This window comes from Rhinolophus hipposideros (genome assembly GCF_964194185.1).
Source record: "Rhinolophus hipposideros genome assembly, chromosome: 24".
Taxonomy (NCBI): Eukaryota; Metazoa; Chordata; class Mammalia; order Chiroptera; family Rhinolophidae; genus Rhinolophus; species Rhinolophus hipposideros.
In genome coordinates, this window is record NC_138070.1 from 19,903,240 (window position 1) to 19,923,859 (window position 20,620).

At 55.0% G+C, this 20,620-nt stretch overlaps 1 protein-coding gene across 4 annotated transcripts; it reads right to left on the reverse strand.

Moving 5' to 3' along the window:
• Nucleotides 1-907: 907 nt before the first annotated feature.
• On the reverse strand, nucleotides 908-19,766 carry PATZ1 (POZ/BTB and AT hook containing zinc finger 1). Of its 4 annotated transcripts, none has more exons than XM_081036845.1 (5): nucleotides 17,778-19,301; nucleotides 16,293-16,356; nucleotides 9,871-10,042; nucleotides 3,910-3,982; nucleotides 908-2,432 (listed from the first exon to the last, which is right to left on the reverse strand). In XM_081036845.1, exons 1-5 carry the CDS (start codon nucleotides 19,046-19,048, stop codon nucleotides 2,399-2,401), a joined length of 1,614 nt encoding a protein of 537 aa, XP_080892971.1. In that variant the 5' UTR covers nucleotides 19,049-19,301; the 3' UTR covers nucleotides 908-2,398. The 4 variants fall into 4 exon arrangements, with proteins under 4 accessions (XP_080892971.1, XP_080892970.1, XP_080892969.1 ...); XM_081036843.1 differs by having other exon boundaries at nucleotides 914-2,432; nucleotides 3,910-4,047; nucleotides 17,778-19,178; XM_081036844.1 differs by lacking the exon at nucleotides 3,910-3,982 and having other exon boundaries at nucleotides 17,778-19,762.
• Between the last annotated feature and the right edge of the window lie 854 nt (nucleotides 19,767-20,620).

Consider the following 20,620-nt stretch of genomic DNA (forward strand, 5'->3'; position numbering starts at 1 on the left):
AGAGTCTTTCTGCCTTTAAATCAAAACGATGTGATTACTGATATCAATGTGGATCTAAATCATTTTGTGCTCTGTGTTCCTTCTGGTCTGTGTTTATTTTTCTCTCCTTTATCACTTTTTTCTACTTGTTTGGAGGTTAAATGCTGTTTCTATTAATTTAGGAGTTTCCCTCTTCCCTGAGTTTTCTTAAGATGCTCCAGCTACCCTAAGTCTATCTGTCCCCTCTCTCTGATTCTTGCTCCCGTGAATTCTCCACTGTGCTCACTTCTTGCTTCATTTCCTGTTATCTGTTGTTCTTCTCTTCCTGCATTCACCAAGGAAGGGTGCAGCAACCTTTTACTTACCCCATAGGTAACAAAGGGTTGGAGTGATTCAAGTTGCTGCGCTTCTTAGAGCCCATTGGCCACGAGGATTTGCAGCCTGCCCGTCCCTCCTTAGCACCCAGCTGGTCCCCTCTAACTGTAGATCTTCTCTCCCAGAGTCCCACTCCTCTGCCTCTCACATTCCTAGACACCCCACTCACCCGCCCTCTGTTACTGTTCCTACTTTGCCCAGTTTTCCTTCTTGGACTTCTCATTATCTGACCTCAGGTTAAAGCTGCTTACTTGTTAATTGTCTCTCTCCCATTAAGTTCCACAAGGGTGTTCTTTCACCACTGTATCCCCAGGGTCAGACGATGGGCCTGGCACACAGCAGAAGACAACAAAGAGTGAATATTTGTTGAATAAATGGGAGAATGCCGGCAGCTGAGTCTTCAGTGGGACCATCTACCTGTGAATCCCAGTGGAACTGGTGCAATGAAGAGAAAGATAGGTCTTCTGGGATCCCATCCCCAGGTGCAAGGGCGTAGATTGCCTACCCTCTGGGTCCCACAGACCCCCGCAGCTGAAAAACCGGACTCAGGGGAGCAGGTAGAATAACGTACTAACGTTTTTAATACAGTCTGATCAGATCAATTCACATCACGAGGTCAACCTAGGCTTGCTCATGTGTGACACAACCGAGGTACACAATGTCCCCACCTGCCAGCTCTCCTGCCTTGCTGGCTCCCAATAGCACTGAAAAGCCCTACCTCCCTGACCAGACTGGCATTTTTTAAAATTTTGCATAAAACTATTTCTTCCATAGACTTCAAACAATCAACTAGCCAAGTTAATTATGGTACATCTAAACAAAGTTTAATACTAACCCTAACTTGTGACTGCGGTTTACAAAGAGCTCTGTATCACCTGGGATAGCTTTCAGTAGCAATTCACTACAACTGGTCCTAAAAAATAATAACAACAATAATAATAATAATTAGAGAATTAAAACCCAACAGCAAGTTGAATGGTTAAAATCACATAAGAACTGGAATTTGGGGTGGGAGTATCCTCAGTAGCTAAGCTTGCCCTTAGTAGCAAAATGCCAGCCTCCAAACAGGGCTCAGAAAGGTCTGGGCCTTCCAGGTCAAGGGTCAAACTTAGCGGGCTCTCAGAGGACACTCACCCCATGGTCCATGGGATGCTATAGGCTTCCAGCTTCCTTAAACAGTTGGGCATCGGCGTTGTGTAAGTGGGTGGGGACCCTACTGTGGTTTCTTTTGAGGAATACGAGAAAGGGGAATGAGGGATTAGAGAAGTACAAGGGGACCAAATCACTGAGGTCCCAGAATGCTGTCAGGTGTGGGTCTGGGATGGGGATCACTAAGAAGTAAGCACCAGGAATTCCCGCCTCTGCCCGTTAGCGAAACCGGGACTGGTGTTGCCTCAGAGGCCTATGTAGTGTTTCCTGCCCTTGCCCCATACGGGTCTTGCAGATATTTCTGCAGAGCATTGGATGAGAATCTATTTCTAAAGACCATTGGGGGAACGGGTGGTGGAGAGGGATGGGGTGATAAGGCTGGGGGATGGGGAGTTAAAAACGAATAAAAATCTCTCAGCTACAGAACCCAAATACATCACTTCCCTCCGCGTTCACAGCATTTCTCAGCAGTCCCCAGATGGCCGTTTCCGTGGGGACACAGCATCTGCCTCACTTCCCCTCAGGCCCCATGGGCTGCTGGTCAACCTCAGGGTCTACTAAAGATGATGCAAACGCCGACTGAACAATCTGAAACCCAAAGGACTCAAGGAGAGACATGTTCTGCTGGGGAGAGAAAGGTGAGCCGAGGGCGGGGCCCAGGTCCCCCAGGGGGCCCCCGAGAGCCCGGACATGCACCTTCTGGATGTGTTTGTTCAAGTAGGACTTGGAGCGGAAGAAGCTCCCACATTCAGGGCAAGGGTACTTCTTCTCCCCGTCAGACTCCATTTTGTTTTTGGGGACTGCCATGTCGCAGGAGAAGGAGCCATTGGTGCTCTGCTTCTCCGGCGTCTTCAGGTCGCTGGCGTCCGAAAGGTCACCGTAGGAGTCGGAGCTCTCAATCGGATCCTGATGTGAGCATTTCTGGCCTTCTAGGAGAAAAGAAAACACAGAAGAGAGATGAGGCCAGGCTTTGGAGATGACCCTTCCTGGAGGGGTCATGAGGGGCCAGCTCACAGGCCTGTGGAGGGCAGCCAATGGCCAGCCACTGCCTTGGCAGAACCCACGGAGGTTCAGCTGGTCAGTTTGGGAGCCTGGCATACCTATGGGGGTGAGACAGCAGGGCCCTGGGGCTGACAGCCTCCCTTGCCGCGGACTCTTCATGCAGGTGCACACGTATCGCTCATCACCATCTCAGCCTGCTTCAAGGAAGGGGGTGCAGAGAGGGGACCTCCACTGCTTCTGTCCAGAAAAACTCAAACACCCCCAACTCCTAGGCATTCTCTTGGGTGCCTCTGAAGGGAAAAACAGCTATTCTCATGATGCCGAGCACGTATGTCAACGGCCTCCCCTCTGCACCAGACTAGCTGCACACCCTAGCAAGGCAGAACCAGAGCTGCTGGTCCTCAACCCGGCAGACCCTATCGATGGCTGAGACAGAAGTGCATCCTCTACCCAATGCTGCAAACACAAGTCCTGCCTTACCACCTTCCTTCTGCAAAAACCCTGCCCGGGCCGAGTGGCTAAAACACAGAGATTAAAAGCAACTTTGAACAACCCAGTCGGCTGGCTGCCACACGCAGGACCCAGGACAAGCTGGGCCTTGAGACAACCCTCACTGCTCTGCCTGCCCAGTCCACCTGCAGTGCTCCACCGATAAGCAGCTTCCTGCCTGGGTTCAGAGAGCCATGCCAGGAAGGGAGGTCTGTGATGGGAGCGTGGAGCATGCCATCTCTGCCATCCACCAAGCCCCTGGCCTCATCCCCAAGGCAACAACAACTTGAAATACCGCAGAACACTCTGAATCAACAAGTGAAGGTGGGGCTTACGAAACTCTATGCAAACCTTCTCCAAACCTTCTCCAAGTCAGAGGCAGCCAGGTAGCTCATTGAGCGCCATGCATCTCACAAACGCAGCCAGAGGCCCTCTGGAAAGGGCCACTCACAGCAACCAGTCAGCCCTATCAAGGGGGGAGCCAGCCCTTGGCTCCCCCTGCCCTGCAGGGTCAAAGGAGAGGAAAGCATTCAGCCACAGCTCCGCACCACCCTTCAAGAGCCATAGGCAACAGACAAGCCCAAAGTGACTCATCATGCAGGCTCCTCGTCCTGCCCTGGGCCTGGGGCATCCCTGCAGGGCTCCAGACAGCGGGACTGGCCAGGAACAAGGGAGGAGGGCTGGCGAAGAGGAGGCGGGGGGCTGGATCACGGCAGTGCCCTAAAGCCTCACTCACTGCCCTGGAGTGAGATACCTACTGTGACTTTTGTCCTGGAGGCCACTGCCACTCAGATCTCCGAGCCTCCTCGAGGCGGCCAGCAAGCCGGCAGCCTTCCCGCCTCCCCACGCCCGGCCCAGCGCCCCCACAACACAGTCTGCGCAGAGAAGCAAAGTGCAGAGCAAGGGGTCGCTTGCCTTTGTTGCCATAGGTCCTGGCGCAGTGGAACGCTGCTCCCCCATTCGGTATGGGCTCCGGGTGCCTGGAGACCTGGGGAAGGGGAACACCGTGGTGGGTTTTAACATGGACCTTTAAGTAGGAGGCAGAGGAGAAACCTAAACAAGACAAAAGGAGATGAGATCCCGCGGCCAGCACAGAGATACCTGTCTGCTTCCCCCAAGCCTCTCCTCTGGCCGCTCTGGCTAGCATTCCCAGGTCAGCTGCAACTGAGAAGGGGCCCCTCCTTGGCTCAAAAAGGGCTGCAGCCATGGGAGCCACCTGGCTCAGGATGGAAGGTGACAATGTCCTCGATTCGGCTTCTCTGCAGAGTCCACTGCAAGGCTGCAGTGGAGGGCCCCGGCCGGACAGTCGGAGACCCTGCTCTGCCAGGCGCCTCTAGGCTTGCTTGGCACATCACTAACAAGTGGTTTGACTGGAGGTCCCACAGCCGCAGGTAAGCGGCAGGGACCACAGCTAGAAATGCAGAGAGAAAAGTATATGGGGCGCCAGGGCCGCCATGGACCAGCAGCCAACAGAATGCCTGCTAACACTTGTAAAGGTAAACTGCACAACAAACCAGATGGAGGCAGGATGAAATCCCAAAGGAATGCCTCCAGGAGTCCCCCTTCTTCTATTAGGACATGTTCTGTTTTGCTAACTTTCTCACCTTCAGAATAAGTAACTGGATTTAATAACGGTTTAGACCTTTTGAAGAGCAGCAAAAATGGGAAGTTATGTTAAAGAGGCGCAGTCATCTTTTATTCATGCTGGTCTTTTTGGTTTAGTTGTGCAGCATCCATCAGCGGAAACAGGGATAATCTTTGTCCTTATTTTGGGGGAGGAGCCGTCCAGCCATCTTGGAGCTGCTCCAGCCCAACCCAGACCTCCGGTCATTCTGAGCCACCCATGTTGTATCTCAGGCTGGGAAGAGGAGATCTTGGGCCAACTTCCACACCAGCCACAAGTCTGAGGATATGGAACCGGGTCGGCCGGTCAAAGGATGCTGACGGGTCTCACAGGAAGGAGGGGTGTCCTCGAACCCCAAGATGGTCAGGTATCAGAAAGTGCCTTCGGCAGAAAGTGCCTTCGGCAGGAAGTGCCTTCCGCAGTTTTTTAGCACAAGGCCTAGTTGGAATGCCAGGCCCTGAGGATGCCCCTTTAATCCACTCCAAATCTGGTTGACACATTCTCAGGTTCTTTCATTCCCTTTTAAAATGACAGTTACAGGATAACAGTGGGATCCACTACAAATAGGTCAGAGGCTGGAGAGAACTGTGTAAGGTCTGCAGAAGACTTGCGTTAGAAAGTCAGAATTGGCCTGGCCTTTGGAATGCTGCTGGAACTATAGTAAAGGTCCACGGTCAGCAAGTGGTGATCGTGTGCCCGGCCCAGCGCACTGCCTGCATTATCCTGTGGTATTCCCCGGCCACCCTGTGAGCTGGGAATGATTATACCTATTTTACAGGTGACAAAAATAAGAGGCTTGGTGAGGTTAAGGAGCTGGCAGTCATGTGTACAGCTACTAAATGGCAGGACCTGGACTCCGATCCCAGGACCCGGTGCCACCACGTGTTCCTTCACCACTGGGAGGACTCTTAAATGGTTCCTGTGTCTTGGCCCTAGTCCTAAAACGTCCCTTGGGTTTTTGTAATAAGTTTTGTTATCACCATTTACACTCCTGTATTTCTCTTCTATTAGATTGGAAGCTGTGAGCAGATAAGGGCTAACCTGTGGGAAGTTTATTTAACAAATACTCCCTTGATGGCAGCACTTGGTGGTTCTGGAGGAAATGGGGGCACTGAGTGGATTTTCCTTCCTTTCCTGACACAGTTACTTCACAGACCTGCTTGGACCACATGCTAGTGTCCTGTGCTGCCTGGTAGAGCGAGTTGTCCTGTGCTGGGACCAAGTGGTCTGCCTGGGCCCAATCATAGGGGACAGACTGGCTTAAGAGGGTCCCGTACAAACATTCCTCAGAGGGAGGCTGTAGTCAGGAAAGAGACGATGAGGCTAATGGAAAGAGGATCTTAGCCCTGCTCGTTGCTGTGGCCCCGACAACCAGCATAAGGCACCAGGACTTTCTGATGAGATGATGGTGCCACTTTAGAAAGGAATTGTTTCCTTTGTTTTTGAATCTCTTGCGGGGCCTCTGAAGTGGTAAGGTGTACTCAGGCAGGTCCACTGCAGTCAAAGGGGATGGGCAAGGAGGGAAGGAGCACCAGGAATTGTTATATTTACTCCCTGTGGGAAGAGGCATACCAGGGGAATACAGCAGATGCTCAATGAAAACTTGCTGCTTTTTCCTGAAAAACAGTCTGAAAAACACATGGCTGGGTCCTCTTGACTTTACCCAGCTGCAGACTGTACTATCTATAGCAAAACCACATGGCTGGGTGGGAGGAGTGGACCCACAGCTGCCACTTTAAACCCACAATTTAAACAGAGAGCAACTCAGCAGCCAAGTGTTGGGATAAAACAGAAACTGAGTTTCTGAGAACACATCTTTAAAGTCAGAAATATTTAGTTGGACTTCTGAACTCACCTGCCCATTCACCACTGACTAACCAAGAATCAAAGAGGCCGCTTGATCCAGGCACCAGAATGATGGAGACACTGAGCACACATGTGACTCCACTAGAGCCAACAAGCCACCCTCCCTCGCACTCCAGAGACAAAGAATTTATTACCAGAAGGCTAACTGCTCCTCCCATTGCATTTTCTTGTTTTTTGTGCTGCATTTTGCACTCCAGAAGCAAATCCTCCTTTTGCAAGTTCCCCATCCACACAGGGGTCAGGGACTGCTTTCTTCTTGTCCAAACCTTGGGGAGGCCATGCCCAACGGGGCAGTGCTAGAGGGAGGCACTAGGTTGGTTTTTGTCAGCTCAGGCCGGGGGGATGGCAGGCTGTTTGCACCCATGACTGGCACTGATGACAACTTGTACGCCCACCTCTGACTGGGGAGAAGACTTCCTCTACCTATTAAGAAATGATGTTTGAGACCAGATATTGTCTCTGTCAAAGGCAGCTTCCCAATAAGCTATGCCTCTTCCTCATACCGGTACATATGCATGTATACAAAGAACCTGCTACAGAAATTTTAAAAGAAAGGAGGACAATCATGGGGATCTACCAGGTCCTTCTTTCCTTCCCACTGATCAACTTAACTGATGTCCTCCACTTGAAAATGAGAGAACAAGTTTTTCTACCCGTCATACTCCTGCCACTGCATATTATCTTCCTCTCCAGAAGGTCTGCCCCACATCCTGATGTGTCTCTAGGACAAAGACAAGGTCATCTGTCTCAAGTGTGGGGCTAGAGCACACTTTCCCATTCTTCACAGACAAGAGTCTTTTGTGTGGCAAAGACTGAAAAAGGCAGATCTCAAGGTAGGTAAGTTAACCCCTTAAGAATTGTTGGCATTGAAGAACCATGGAGGGCACTTGGAAATTCACTTAATCGAACCTCAACCGTCTTGACCAGCTGGCTGACATTAGCCTTTACTCAAACCCTTGTAGAGAGATAAGAACATTCCTTTTTTTTTTTTTGCGCAGCTCGTCCTATCTTCACAGCCGTGGTAGCTGGCAGGACAGAGGATGACCCAGAGCTGTCTGCATTCTGATTCTGGTCTCAGTGTTTTTGATGTCCTTATCCTCTTCCTGGAAAAACTGCCTTCCTCTTTGCTTTTGCTTGTTTTTTTCCGGGAGGAGTCTCTTCCTATTTCTGTCCAAGAAATGAATCCAGAAGTAGAGTCCTGCTCCTTCTCTTCCGATAAAAACTGAAATTATTTTCTCTTCCTTCTGAGTACCCAAGGTGGGTTGGACCAGAGCCCTCTTTTATCTTCTTGGAGGAATGGGACTTCCCGTTCTCACTTTGGGACCCAAAGCTGTTTAGCCCGTGATCCAGATTTAGTCTTGGCTTTTCTGAGAAAAGGTGGCCTCTGCTTTTCCTCTTCTGGTGCCCCCATCCCATTCCTGTAGCCTGTGGCTGCTGCCCAACTCCTCTTGACCAGCCCCAGGAGAAAGAAATCCTGACATACAGCAGGTGTTGGCTTTGCCACGTCAGCTGTCTCGTAACGGGGTCGACTTTCCCTGCTGTTCCCTGCTGCTCTCAGCTCTTCTTTCCTCGCAGGCTGAGCCCCCCATGGGCTATGGCCCTGGGTCTCCCGCCAGTTCTTGCCCCACTCTGCAATCTGGGCTAGCCTTTCTGGGTTTCCTCACTAGCATCCTTCTCCACTCGCACTGGGTCCGGCCTCTGGTCTCTGACTTCAGTTCTCAGGCTGAGAACTTCAACCTGGAAAACTTGATGTAATGCCTGAGGATGGCATGTGGTAGCATGTTTAGCGTTACTCGGGGTGCTGTCAGGAAGCCAGGTTAGGATGAAACAAGACAAGAAACTTTTTCTAGAGCTGAGGCAGCCACGGTCAAGATGGTCAGCCACAGCCTGATAGCTACCTGTATACCCAGTCCTACTTCTCACTACCTGGGGGAGGTTCCTGCGAGAAAGGGCTCTACTGACAGGTCAAAACAGAACAGACACGTAAGCAGCTTTTATTACCACCTCCCCGTTTTCCCAGCAGGTTTCCCGGTGCTACAAACAGTGACATCCTGCAGCCTTCAAGGCAAACCCCAGGTGTGCAGTCCCAGGGAGGGACCCAGCTTTAGGGCACCAAGAACACCCAGCTACGCAGCGGTGTCCCTCCACCAGTGACCTCAGGGCACGTGGACACAGCACAGGTACCCAAAGGTTCCAGCCACGGACGGCAGGGAAGCCGCACCTGGTCCAAACCAGAGAGCCATGTCTTTTCTAAGTGTTCCAAGTATGAGGATGGGGCCTCCCGAATGTACAGCACCTTGTGGGGTTCAGTTAACTTTCCTCTACCTTGTCGGCCGGGATCCTCACAACAACCCTGTGAGGTGGGCAAGGGGGTGTTCTTAATCCCGTTTAAAAGATGAGGAAACTGAGGTTTACAGAGGGGAAGGGAGAGCCCAAAGTCACATAGTAGGGTGAGGTGGGAGGGGCCGGAATTAAACCCTAGGTCGCCTGTCTCCTGGTTTAGTACTCAATCCACTAAGTCACACCCAGGACTTCCAGAAGCATTGGGACAAGAGTGTCCCAGGAGATAGGACTTCCCAGCAGTGTCCACACCTGGCCAAAGCAAGCGTACCATGCAGAAGCGTCCTCACAACCCACCACACACAGCTGCCCCGACTGCCTTCAGCACAGACACCGCACAGGCCTTCTCCACTGACACGATGCTTGCAAAACACAAACCTCAGCCCTTCCAACAGCCAACAAGCCCTGGCAGAAGCTCAGGGACAGGACAGGCCTGACTTCATCCAACACAACACCAGGGCCTAGAGCCAGACGCCACCTAGGCCGACCTCAGCCACAAGCGCGCTGCCCTGCTTAGAACACCTTCCACTTTCCTCTTTCAAGGCCACAGTCTGCCTGGGTTTCTGCTCTTTGTTGATCATTTGTGCTAGGAAGTTTCCGCCTTTGATCCATCTCCAGACTCTACCTCCTTCACATGCCAGTGAATCAGCCAGCAAAAGCTCTCAGGCAGGACCCCTGTTTCTCCCACTTCTTGGGGCCCAATGACTCTCCCTCCAACATCCAGAGTTCAGTGGTATCGACAGAGACATCCATCCTGCCACCTGAGCAGCAGATGCATGATGGGCCCAAGCTTGGAAACAACACTCTCTCCTTCTCTTCCCACTTGTCCATCTCCCAGGAACTCCCATTCCAAGTACCCCAAGTTTTTTGGGAAGAAAGGGGTGACAAGCAGCTAGCTGGGCGATGAAGTTGTTTACCATTCAGAGGGAAGGGAGGGCCGGCCGAGCAAAGAATGGAGTCTGAGGGAGGGTGGTCAAGACACCCCACGACCTCCCACACAGGCTCAGGCCCATCCTCTGGGAGTGAGGAAACAGCAGGGAGATTACCTCGGTTACAGATACTGCAGAAGTTGCTGGGCCCCTCGCTGTGCTTCTTCAGGTGGTCTGCCATGTACGCTGCCCGCAAGTACTTCCCACACACCTGGCAGGGCACCTTGTCTTCATGACAAGCCAGGTGGGAGCGCAGACGGTCTCGGGTGGCGAAAGAAGCATTGCAGGTCTGTGGGCAGAAAGGAAAACAGGATGAGGTGAAAGCTGGCATTGCACACCTGACTCACTACCAAGCACACCATGAAACAAAACCATTTCTGGCCAACGCACTAGACTCCCTGTATAAAGAGAGCTTCAGAATGTGATCCCGGCTTTCTCCCCAGCATGTCGAGTAGCTGCTCTTATTTCCCACGACGGTTCCTCAGGGGTCACCTGAGTTGGAATCATTGGTTCCAAATGGCTACCACGTGCCTAGAACAAGGCACACGGAGTTCCATGCTCCTATACAAAATGAGGGTTTGGCATTTGTTCATTTGTAAACATTAAGAATTGACTGCAGTTGCACCGACAAGCAGTAAACTGACAGAAGAGTGACTGGCATCTGAACAGACCAGTCTTCCTGATCTCCATCCTGGGTTTCCCCTCATTGCTTCATACAAAGAATTCAATTTATTCACTTTATTCAAAAGTGACATTAGTCTTGGCCACAGGGAAATGGAAAGGAAAGGCAGGACAAGAGAGTTCCTGAGGGAGGGTGATTATAAAGAGATTACTCTTTATAATCTCAGGAGTTTGTACTGAAAAAGCAGCCCCTAACATGACAGCGTCAATTCTGCTAACGTGAGAATGAGCAGAGTCTTCAGGAGCGTCTGTGAGATGTTACGTAGGGAAGTGCTAGTAATAACAAGCAGGGTGACGCTACCCTGCATTGACTGAGCACTCCTATGGCAGGCAGGCACCATGCTTAGCCTTTTAGGGGCACTTATCTGCTGCACTCCATCCTTACAGCAGCCCTCCCAGGCAGGATGTGTTATCACCCTCTGAGACAGTGTGGTCACAGAAAGCTGTGCGGTGAGCACCAACTCACAGCCAGGTCCCAAGGGCGGATGACACAGGTCCTGAATGTCAGCACCAGCACCCTGGGAGGGCAGCCCCAGGCCCCGGCCGCACCTGGGGACCTGACTCAGCCTCTGTCCTGGATCTCCCCGCAGCATCCCTTCCTCAGCTGGGGCCTGCCCAGGCATCCCCGCCTTGGAGGTCACGGGACGTCAGGAAAGCCCTCAGGAGATACCAATCTGGTGACTCTCAGGCAAGTTTGGTTCTATGGAAGTGTTTCAGGGCTTTTAGTCCAGCTTGCCTCATTTCTCTGTGTGTTTCACAGCTTTAGAACTGCAAGAGAAAGCAACGTTCACCTTAAAGTGCACGGCAGATCGCATGTTAACCCACTGAACACCTGCCACCCTGTTCACTTGCTACAACGGAGCTGCTCCTGCCATGTCTAACAGAAGCATGAGAACTCGAGACCTCAAGGTAAGTATCTGAACACTGTCACCACACACACTTATCTATCTCCTTACTGTCCCATCAAAAGCGAGAAACAAATGCATGCACTACTGCAACACTGTGGACGCAGAGAATGCCACTGTTGCTACCCCAATCCCAAATGTCGTGAGGACCGGCCTTGCTCTTCTCAGTCATTAGCTTGCAAGTAAATGTTACAAATTTGAATAGAAAATTTATACTAATGAAATACTGATTTTATCTGTTTTATATATTGAGTTCATTTGACAAATGAGGCAGCTAAGTTTAGAAAGTGCCCAAAGCACATGACTCAGCTACGAGAGAAAGCAGCAGTCGAAACACCCTGCCACTGCCAGGCCATTACCTACCAATCCTCCTGGCTACCCTGGGCTTTCTGTCTTCCCTGATTTACAGCTGGGCCGATGGATGCCTTGGGAGGACAGGGGACAGCTGGCTTGTGAGCCAGCAGCCCCTGAGCCTGTGCTCTTACCATCTCCAGACTCAGTAGAGTTCACTTCTAGTGAGTGCAAGGTGCTGATACTTTTGAACACAGTGTACTTGGTAGCCAGGACTGCTCTGATGGGGAGAGATGAAAACTCTCGAGTACTTAGGTGACTCAGAGAGCCTGACGGCGCAGCAGATGCTCATGGAGCACCACAGGTGGGCCCACCACAGTCTGGGACCTCATGGCCCCATTATACGCCACAGTGAGGGGGGAAAGTCTGAATCGTCCACCTAGCCTACTGGCCTATGAACCAGAGCAAGGGCTGCCGTAAACACCCTCAGGAGAGAGGGGTGCACCTGACTTTGCCAGCCCGTGACCAGAGGACCACCCCTCCAATGATGAGAGGCAGTGTGATCTATGTCTCAGAACTCAAAGGAACCAAAGGGACCAGGTGTGAGAAAATGCGGCTGAAAGCACACATTCAGGATTCTGCCTTCTGTGGTCCCTGGGAGAGGGCCCACTAGAGGGATATGAAAGAGATGCCTGTTTCTCTTGCCAACCTTCTTTTGGGATCTATCCTTTTAAAGTATTGCCTGTCATACTTTGCTACCTAAAGATAATGGACAGCCAAATCTCAATTATCCACAAGTGGGTTATCCATTTGAGGGATTAGCTAAGCAAAATTAAAATCCCAGGCCAGGCTGACTTCCCCCACCCCGTCCTCCATTGATTCTCTCTCAAGGACTGAAAGCTAACTTTAGCCTGAGTAAACATAATTAGGAATGTAAATCTGCTGGGGGGGGAACCCACAAACACAACAAAAACTTTCAGTGTTACAAAGCAAAGCTGAAGTGATTGTTGGCTTCTCTGTGCCAGAATTGACCCTTCGTAGCCGAATCCCCAAGGTTTTTCTGGGGGAATTGGGAAAGTACGAGTTTGAGTCTAGAGCTGCCAGAAGTTCAGAAAACACAGGACATAAAAAGCCTGGTCACATGACCCAGTAGAGAAGGGACATAGAAGAGTGGCTGAGGGAGAGACAGATCTCAAACAAGGGGACACCAAGAACCTCCATGCTGGGGCCACTCGGGAGAGGCACTTCCCTTCTGGGAGACAGGGAGAAGCCAGAGACCTTGACGGAACAAGAGTGAGCCAGAAGTAGCGTGATCTGATTGCCGATGGTGCTCGGAGTGGCCACCCTGCCCACACAGCCTCCTATCGTTCGGCAGACCTGCCGGGTCCCAGCCTAGCCACCCTGAGCGTGGGGATTCTGTGCTCATCACCACTCAACACTGAGACCCAGTCATGCTCCCTTCCCTCCACCACCAGTTTCTCCCCATCCAAGACTTCCTAAAGCTTTTCTTCCCAAGGGTTGAGCAGCTCAGGAATGGGACCCAATGGTATCAGGGACACCTGACCTTTGGTGGCCTTTTAAGTCTGGCAGCCACAGGGCATATCTTAAGCAGCCTTTCCCACAGCCCTGGAAAAGTCTAAAGGCAATGCATGGAGGCCCGGTGCCCTGGGCCTTGCTGGCCCCCTTCTTCTTTTTGAGGGTGTCAGCTCCCTTACTCCCACCTCCCATTCATTCCTTCTCTAACGAGCTATCCCTCCAGCCCAAGCCACCCCAACTAGCCCAAGAGGTGGGGCCGCTGGAAGCAATGGGAGAGGGCTCAGCTGTTCTAGCCTCTCAGCTTTAGGCTGAGCTCCACATGGGGGAAATGTCCCAGCCCAGTGCACTCCTCACAGACCCATCTGCGCCAGTTAAGGGACACGCAGGCCAAGCCCAGAGGAGATTTGTGTGTCACTGCCAAGCCTGAGGCTTCATGCCTCAACATCCGATGGCCTTTTTACTTAAGCTGTGGCACCAGTCTCGGTAACTGGCCCCTTTTGTCCTCTGTGGCATCAGGAGGGGCTGAGAGGGACAGCCCATACCCAGCTCTGCCAGGGACCCAAGGAACCGACTCCCAGAGAACAGTCTCTTCACCTCTGAGGCTTTCAGAATACACACCATGCAAACCAGAGGCCCCTGCGAGTTAACCAAGCCCGGGCACACCTGGCTGAGACACAAGTTAACCAAGCCCGGGCACCCCGCGCCTGAGAGTCAGCATGTCTTCACCTGCTGGGTCATCCTTAGAGGAATTCTGGCTATGGGGCTGGGAGTGGGGCCAGCAGGTCTGTGAGAATGCGTGTTGGAGGGGCAGGGGAGGAGCGGGCTCGTACACCGACGGACAATGACGTCAGTGTTATGACACAGACCAAGGACAAAACACACAAAGCCTCAAATGTTAGAATGAAAACTTTTATCATCACTCCTGTTACCCCCGCGGAGCCTGCGGGGACGAAAGGGCACACCACCGGGATCCGAGGGGGGTCTAAATCTGCTTTATCTGCCCCCAAAGCCATATACTGGGGTGACCCAATATACAGCTACTGGTTAGTCTAGTTCCTGAGCAGACCTGCTAATAAACCTCAAAAACACAAAAGTCTAATTCACTAGCCAGAAATGAAAGCAGGACCTGTCTGAGTGGGAAGGGAAGAGGGCAGTGTGGGTTGACCTAGCTGGAGTTGCACCAGTCTCTTCTGGAGGGGCATTCAATGCCAGGGTGGGGGGAGGGGTGGCCAGGCCCCATTCTAGAAACCCTGTGCCTTAGGGGAGGTGATGCCAGGGGAGGGGAAGCATAGAAGCCAGTGGCTTAGTTCCCAGGAAAGCACCGACCTCCAAAATCACCCAGGCAAAGATAGACACCCAGTGGTACCATCTAGTAAAGGGGGGTAAAAAAGGCAAGAGAGCCCAGAAAGAAGCCTGGAGGCTGCAGGGGGACCCAGAAAGGAGCTTCTTGCTATCACCATCTGGGGTCCCTGAGCTGGGAAAGACTCCAGGTCACCCAGGGAGGAGCCGGGCATGGTGGGTGGGAACACTCTGTTGGCTTCTCCCAAAAGGAAGGGTCTCAGAACAACCGCCACTCCCTTTTCCTCCACAGAAAACCCTCAGGGAGGCCAGGCTAGCCTACAGGCCACTGGGGAAAGGCTCGGCTGCCCTCTGGGGCAGTCCAGCCCTGCCTCAGATATCCCGGTGGGGCTGGGCAGAAGAGAGTGTTGCTGGAGTGTGCTGGGCCCAGGTTTTCGAGGGCTGGGAATGATTTTTTTAGAGAAAGGGAAAAGGCGGTGTCAGGAACCGAATGGGACGACCTCCACAAAGCAGGCTGGGCAAAGTCCCATGATGGCAGGTCGCTAGGAAGAGATTCCAGGGGCGGCAGGCCGCTGCTGCTCCCAACCCACACCTGGAAAAAGGGCAGAGAGTGCAGGTTACCCCCCCAGGCCACCGGGCACGCCCCCACTGCCCTCTGGGCTCCTCCTACTCTGCCGGGCTGCTCAGCACTCTACCTGGGAGAGTCAGAATGTGCTCTGTGATGAGAGAACCAGAGACAGAGAGAGAGAAGGCAGCGAGGCACAGATGGATCCCAGCAGGCCCACCCCTGGGTCATTGTCCTTGGGGGAGGCCACCTAGCCTGGCATACGTGAACACCATCCATGCTTGGCCCCCAGGGGCTCTCTGCCCTACCTACAACACGTCCATCCCTCTCTACAGGTTTCCCTGACCCCTCCCCCCTTGCCGCCACCAGGATAAAGAGAAGCAGGTCATCCTACCAGAGTTTGCCATAAGCATCCCACAACTCTGGCTCCCTCTCAGATGGCGGGAACTTGGCACGGAAGAGGGGAGGTAACCAAGGAGAAGAGACAGGTGTGTTTTCCATCCACACAGGAATGCTTAGTGGCCAGGAGAGGAAACTCAATTTTCTGGGTGCCACAGGGCCCCAGATAGTGTTCAAGCAGACAAACCCAGGGGGAGAATCTTGCCCAGCCTTCCCTACCTGCTACACAAAGAGCTCACAGGAAAGGAAGCCACTTGCTCTTCAGTCCTCAGAAGCCCTGACTACTTCACACATGGCTCAGGAGGGCTAAACAGGTGCCAGTGCTCTAAGATGAGGCCACCCACCCGTCACCCCCTCCTGCCTGTGCCCTAACCTGAGGGGACCCAAAAGGACCTCCAACTTGGGTCAGGCTGCCTGACAGGCAAGGAGAAGAGTTGTTGGCTGGACCACTAGGAGCCCTTTACAAACCCTTCCCTCCCCACAGTGGCCCCTGCAAACTGCTGAGAAGCAGAAGCTGGGCCCAGTGGGGTGACAGTGGCCCCAGGACAACACTTGTGCAATGTGGCCCACCATCCAAGGAGCTGGCTAACACCAAGAGAGGAAAGCCAAGCAACAGAGCAAAGATGGAAACAGGGTGGGAACCAGGACCCAGCAACCAGGAAGGAGGGGACATCAGCAGTGGGGGGAAGGGGGCCAGGGGGAAGAACAAAGGAGAAGAGCAGACCGGAGGGTGGAGGGACAGAGGGGGAGGTGTGCAAAGCGGTGGTCAGTCAGCCAGCCCAGCACACACATCAGCTGGCTCCTGGCTGGGCTGTGAAAATAGTAGCAATCTCAGCCCATCTATGCCCTGGCCCGACCCCTACCTGACACTTGTGAGGCCGCTCAGAAGTGTGCACCTGCTTGATATGTCCGTTCAAATGATCAGGCCTGGAAAAGAGAGAACCAAGACAGACTTTAAAATATGACCTCAAAAAAATGGGCCACACACTTGGCCAGCACCCCCACCCACACTCGAGCGCGCCGCGCGCACACACTGCTGGAGAGGACCCGCTCCCCCCTTCCCCCCCCAGCATGACAAAGACACAGTCACCACCCAGCTCGGGTTCCACAGGCCCAGGCCTCTCTGCCCTGGTTTTCTCTAGAGGGGAAGGGAAGTGAGCGTTTGTCTCTGATCTTGCCTACCCGCCTCCCCCCACCAGAAACTCAATGATTTCTAGGACCCGAGGAGGTGGCTTTAGAATGAGACAGGGCTGCCTTGCGGCAGCCTTTCCGGGAGGGGGTATGTGTGATTCATTGTCCAGACTAAAGCCCCTTAGAAACTCAGTATTCCCCTCCCCCAGCCTCTCCCACCGTGGCAGCCAATGAATGCCACCCGGATGGAATTCAGTCCCCAGAGGCCAAGGGATGGAGCCTTAAGTCCCCAGCTGGGCTGGTAAGCCAGATGCCAGCCAGAGCAGGTGGGCAGGGGCTGCCTGACCGGTAAGACTGGTTCCTGGTTGGGGCCTCTCTGAGGGAGTTCTCCATCCCTAGGTTCCACACACAAGGTCTTCAGTATCCAGACAAGTGAAAACCAGGCTGTTATTCTGGATATCCTCGTAAGAGGAGAAACAAAACAACCCTCTACTCCCAGACAAGTCCTTAGTTCCCTTTCAGGCTCACTAAAAAGTGAATCTAAAAAGGTACCCTACCCCTCCTTCTTCCTTTCTGTCCTGAGAACATAAAAGGGACCTGTGGGTTCAGTTAGGCTCTTGAGCCACCAGGTCAGAGCTGATCAAAGATTTCAGTGTTAGGATGACTCTGGGTGCCCAACTCTGTGCCCTGAAATCCCAGGGGGCTGTAAGGGGCAAAGCTGGAATCTACTGATCTATGATGGCTGGTGCTCTATGCTGGGGGATTTGGTGGCACAGGAGCGTAAGGAGTCCCAGATGCACTTGTTTCTGTTTCAGTCCCTCCCTCGGCAGCCATTCAAGCGGAGAAAGTCGCTGGAGAAGCCCAGCCTCCCGCCCCCAGAGGGGGCCCCACGCCTGGTGCCGGAAACACAAAGGGAGCCCAGGGAGAAGAATGGTGAGGCCCGGTGGCTGTGGCCTGAGGAATCCGGCCCCTTCCCACCAAGCCCCAAGGAAGAGAGACAGTAGGGCTCGCCTAGTGCCAGAGAACTTCCCTAACGGAAGAGAAAGCAGCTTCTTGGCCATACCATCTCAAAAGCAGGGCTGTTAAAACACTCCCCAAAGCTGACATGGCTCTATAAGGTCAAGTGACCCTCAGAAGTCCCACATGCCCAGATCTTTGCAAGTTTTCTCATGAGCCAGGAATAGGACAGGTCATGGGGTGGGGGTACCATTCCTCACCTGGAGAAGCCTTTCCCACAGCTCTGGCAGATGTAGGGCTTGCCCACAGACCCGTCGTGGGACCGCACATGGTAGGACATGCGATCTTTTCTCTTGAACCGAAGCCCACACACAGGGCAAGAATAGGGCTTCTCCCCCGAGTGGGAAAGCTTGTGCCGATTGAGATGGTACACGTCACGAAAGATCTTGCCGCAGATCTCACATGCCACCTGCTTCCTGGTCCGGCTCCTCTTTCGGGGGCCATCGGGGTCCTCAGAGATGGGCAGCCCATTCTCACCCAGCCTGGGAGGAGGAAGGTCGATGTAACCCAGCTGGAGGCTGGTGACACCATGCTGGGCCTCGTGCTGGCGGAGCCGGTTGGCATCAGTGAACACTTTCCCACAGAGGCCACAAGGAAGGATGCCTGCTTCCCTCAGGCCCCCTGGGGACCCGAACATTGAGTCCAGCAGGTTTGCCTTCCTTGGGCGTCCTCGGCCTCGCTTGCCAGTCAGGGGAGGGGCACTGGATGCCACATTGGGGAATGGGGAAGTCAGCAGTTGGGGGGACAGGGGTCCAGCCACCATGGGCAAGCGGTCCACCCCAGGTAACACAGGCAGGGAAGCTTGGCTTGCAATGGCTGCACCAGCTGCCCGAGCTGCCTCCTCCTCGGGCTGCATGCTGCCTGCAATGCCATTGCTGTTGGCTGCCAAGGCTGCCCCGTTGGTCATGTCCAAAGGGAAACCCAAGTCCGAGGTCCCAGGGGGACGAAAGAGCATGATGTCAGCCCGGGCAGGGGGCACCAGGATCTGCACATTGGACTGTTTGATGACTTCCTGGCAGATCTCAATGACCGACCTCATCAGAAGGAACTTGGCGGCCGTCATGAGCTCAGGGAAGCTCTCCAGGCGAACCACGATGCGAGAAGTATAGGCGAAGTCCAGGATGTCCCCGAACACCTTAGAGCTGATAGTATGCATCTCCAGCTCCCGGCTGCCCCCAGGCCCGCCGCCCGGAGCCGCCGCCGCGCCACCCACGTCAGCGGGACCCCCGTCCGCAGCTCCGCCGTCGCCCAACTGGGCGCTGAATACCGACTCAAAGTACTCGCTGCAGGCGGCCAGCACGGCGCGGTGTGCTGGGAAGCTCTCGTCACCCACCCGCAGGAGCACGTCGCAGAAGCGCCCGCCGTTTTTGCGCTGCTGGTTCAGGTTGTGCAGCATCTCGGTGCTGTGCCGGCTCACCTGGTAGGTGTAGCAGCCCGACGGGCCGCAGGAAGCGTCGTTCACCCGCTCCATGGCCGCCGCCCCCGCCCCACAAACCGGGCCGCGGCACTTGCCCGCCCCCCGCTCTTCCCCTAGGCGGCTACAAGAGGGGCGCAGCGGACGTGTCTACACTCCCCACACGTGCCGACCCGGGGCTCTGTAGTCTCGCAGGTGTGCCGAACGCACACGCCCCCTGCCCGGATCGGACTGTCTAGACTGCAGGGCGCACCACCCCCCGCATAGCGGCCCCTACCCCTGCTAGATCGCGCGCTCCTCTCTCCTCTCCGCCCGCCCGCCTCTCCTCGGTCTACCTCGGGGGGGTAACAGAGCAAAGAGGTGCGCCCCTCCAGCAAACGCGCCTGCCACCTCCCCTCCCGCCCGCCAGGCGGCGCCGGCGCGCAGCCAAGAGGGACGCGCGCGCGCGCGCGGAGTAGGAGGGGTCAGCCGCGCAGGCGCGCGCGCGCGCGCCGCGGCTTCTCCCGGGCCCGCTGGGGGCGCGCGCTGCGTCCCCTGCAAAGCGCGAGCCGGGGCGGGGGCGCCGGAGCGGAGGAAACAAAAGGCGAAGGCGGCGGCGGCGGCGGCGGCTGGGCGCGCACTGGGGCAGCAGCGCGGGCCGGGTCCCGGAGCCTGGCGGGCGGTGGAGGCAGCGAAGGCTGGAGCGGGCGGGCGGCGGCGGCGGCAGAGTGGGCCCTTCCCCGGGCCGGGCGAAGGCAGCAGCGGAGCGGCGGCGCTGCGGCCCCGGGCTCCGTGTGTTCGGAGCGGAGGAAAGATGGCAGCGGCTGCACTTCCTCTTGCACTTTCACCCCTGGGGGGAGGAGAAGGAGGGGGCGATACCAACAACACCCCCCCCTCTCGCTTGCAGGAGAAAAAAAAAGAAACGGCAAGCTTGGTGTGGGGGGCTCCCGGCGCCCCCGGCCCTGCACGTGCGCACCCGGATCCCTGGCCCGGGCCGCCCCACGCTACAAACTTTCCACTTTCTTTGTGCCGAGCGCCCCCCCCCTCACCCAGCCGAGGATGCACGTCCCCCCTTCCCTATTTATACAACCCCCCCGCAGCTCCACTCCCCCGGCTTCCTGCCCCCCCTCCCCATTCCCCAGCTCCGCCAATGCTAGCGCAGCTGAGCCCCCGTCCGGCCCCCGCCTTCCCACCCCGCCCGCAGGGCCGGGGGCTGCAGTCTCAGCCCCCCCGGACCAATGCAAACGAAGCGCCAAGCCAGCAAACCAGCTCCCACTGCCCCTCCCTCCCCGCCGAGAGTGGCGGCGAGCGGACGGGGCGGGGGGAAGGGGACCTAGAGGTGCAGATCTGGGCCCCCAGTTCCAGTCTGCGACGTGCGCCAGTAAGTGAAGCGGGTGTCGGCTACCCTTCGGAGCTCCCCTTTGATGCGCGAAATCCCCAGAAGTCGCCTGCCGACCGCCTTCCCGCTCCCAACCCCAGAGAGAGCCCGGGGTCCTAGCTGGGGGCAGGCCGAACCTCCGGAGCTGCTTCTGCAACCAGCGCACCGACCGAACCGAAGGGGCTGCGCGCCCTAGAGAGCTGGGGAGATGAGGCCATCGTCCAGCCTCTCCCTAAACCGCCACACGCCCAGCTTTGTGCCCCGGGGAGCGG

Excerpts from the sequence above, each read along its gene's own strand:
- PATZ1 (XM_081036843.1), bottom strand. The coding sequence starts at position 19,048 with ATGGAGCGGGTGAACGACGCTTCCTGCGGCCCGTCGGGCTGCTACACC. Across the intron at positions 16,357-17,777 it reads TGTGGGAAAGGCTTCTCCAG|GCCTGATCATTTGAACGGAC; the intron begins GTGAGGAATGGT and ends TCTCTTTTCCAG. Across the intron at positions 10,043-16,292 it reads AGCGGCCTCACAAGTGTCAG|ACCTGCAATGCTTCTTTCGC; the intron begins GTAGGGGTCGGG and ends TTCTGCCCACAG.